General features: G+C 39.2%; 1 protein-coding gene across 1 annotated transcript; it reads right to left on the bottom strand.

Moving 5' to 3' along the window:
* Window positions 1–1,431: 1,431 nt before the first annotated feature.
* LOC122486441 (60S ribosomal protein L30-like) lies at window positions 1,432–2,220 on the bottom strand. Its single transcript, XM_043585849.1, has one exon. The coding sequence runs from the start codon at window positions 1,789–1,791 to the stop codon at window positions 1,456–1,458; it is 336 nt and encodes a 111-aa protein (XP_043441784.1). The 5' UTR covers window positions 1,792–2,220; the 3' UTR covers window positions 1,432–1,455.
* Between the last annotated feature and the right edge of the window lie 212 nt (window positions 2,221–2,432).

The raw sequence follows: 2,432 nt of genomic DNA, 5'->3' as shown, positions 1-2,432 counted from the left end.
GCCCCGCTCTGGGCTGACAGCTCAGAGCCTGGAGCCTGCTTCAGATTCTGTGTCTCCCTCTCTCTCTGTCCCTCTCTCTCTCTCTCTCTCTCTCTCTCTCTCTCAAGAATACATAGAGATTACAAAATTTTTTAAAGAATTTCCATGAAGCTTATAGTAGGCATCAGATTTGGTATGTTCACTCCTGTGTGTCTGAACATCATCTATGTTTGCTTATGTGTGTATACATATACATATATATGCATATCGTTACATACTATCCTTTACTATCTACTATCTACTATTTACTATCTAATATTCACTGATTTTATTGGTACCAAATTCTTACCATTTCAAGCATTTCCATAAGTTATTATTTTTTATTGAGGTATAATTGGCCTATAAGATTATGCTATGTTGAGGTGTACAACATAATGTTTCAATATTCGGATATATTGAAAAATGATCAGCATAGTCAGTGTAGTTAACATCTGTCACCATACATAGTTACAAAAAATGTTTTTTCTTGTGATGAGAACTTTTAAAATCTATTAACAACTTTCGAGTATGCAATGCAGTATTATTAACTATAGTAAGCACACTACACACTACATCCTGTGGCTTATGTATTTTATAACTGGAAATTTGTACCTTTTGTCCTTCTTCACCTGTTCTCCATCCCTTCCTCCCACCTGTGACAACCACCAATCTGTTCCCTATATCTATGAGCTCAGTTTTTTAATTTTTTTTCAGATTCCACATATAAGTGAGCTTATACAATATTTGTCTTTTTCTGTCTAACTTACTTCACTTAGCATAATGCCGTCAAGATCTATCCATGTTGTTGTAAATGGCAGGATTTCATTCCTTTTCTTTTTCTTTCTTTTCTCTTTTTTTTTGTTTTCTTCTTTTTTTTTCAATATATGAAATTTATTGTCAAATTGGTTTCCATACAACACCCAGTGCTCATCCCAAAAGGTGCCCTCCTCAATACCCACCACCCACCCTTCCCTCCCTCCCACCCCCCATCAACCCTCAGTTTGTTCTCAGTTTTTAAGAGTCTCTTATGCTTTGGCTCTCTCCCACTCTAACCTCTTTTTTTTTTTTCTTCCCCTCCTCCATGGGTTTCTGTTAAGTTTCTCAGGATCCACATAAGAGTGAAAACATATGGTATCTGTCTTTCTGTCTCTTCTTTTTTTTTTTTTTACATTTTATTTATTTTTGATAGAGAGAGACAAAGCACAAGTGGGGGAGGGGCAGAGAGAGAGGGAGACATAGAATCTGAAGCAGGCTCCAGGCTCTGAGCTGTCAGCACAGAGCCCAATGCGGGCCCGAACTCACAAACCGTGAGATCATGACCTGAGCCGAAGTCGGACGCTCAACCCACTGAGCCACCCAGGTGCCCCACTTTTTTTTTTAAACAAGCTCTGGCTAGTTTTATTAAAAAAAATTTTTGCATGATTTACTTTTCACCAGTCAGTTATGACATGCTTCTAATGAGATATCAGAATCATATGGATCAGTGATAGCTGGAGTGCACACTCTGTAGTATTTCCCACGTGCTGTGCCCGATTCAGTGTTATTGCCCCTGTAGTGATGGACACTAGTTTTGGCCAACATGGCATAGTATTCTATTTCAAATTTCCTCAAGGATGGGCAGTAGTTGGCAAGGATGACCAGTTTCACTTTGCCATGTCTGATCATTTTCAGAGTCTGCTTGAATCCCAGCATGTGCTTTCCACTTTTTGTAATGAGTGGCTGCCTAGAGTTGATCAACTCCAGTGACTTTTTTGTCTTCCTAGCGGCCACCATCTTCCTGCCTTAGGTGCGGGATGGACCCAACCAAGAGCAGCTGCCAAGATGGCTGGAGCAAGAAAGGAATAAGTTCCCACCAAGATTTCATTCCTTTTTATGGCTGAATAATTTTCCATTGTGCGCGAGTGTGCACACACACACGCATGTGCGCACATACATTCCACACTCTAGTTATTGAGTCATCCTTCAACAGACACTTAGGTTGTTTCCATGTCTTGACTATTGTAAATAATGCTGCAATAAGTGGGGGGGGGGTGTATATCTTTTTGAATGAGTATTTTTGTTTTCTTCAAACGCACACCCAGAGGTGGAATTACTGCATCCTATGGTACTTCTTTTTTTAAAGTTTTGAGGATCCTCCCTATTGTTTTCCACAGTGGCTGCACCAATTTACATTCCCACCAACAGTGCACAAGGGTTCCTTTTCCTCCACATCTTTACCAGCACTTGCTATTTCTTGACTTTTTGGTGATAGCCATTCTAACAGCTAAGAGGTGATAGAAGTTATTTTATTTAATGTGCATAAAACTCTTTGAAAATAGGTACTTTTTTCATTTTATAAATCAGGAAATTGATGCTTAGAGAGGATAATGTGCTCAAGCCCACAAAGCTTTTCTTTGCAACAACGTGATGCATCT

This window comes from Prionailurus bengalensis, chromosome A2 (genome assembly GCF_016509475.1).
Source record: "Prionailurus bengalensis isolate Pbe53 chromosome A2, Fcat_Pben_1.1_paternal_pri, whole genome shotgun sequence".
Taxonomy (NCBI): Eukaryota; Metazoa; Chordata; class Mammalia; order Carnivora; family Felidae; genus Prionailurus; species Prionailurus bengalensis.
Note: the sequence above shows the minus strand (reverse complement) of the source record. Positions and strands in the feature narration are given on the sequence as shown.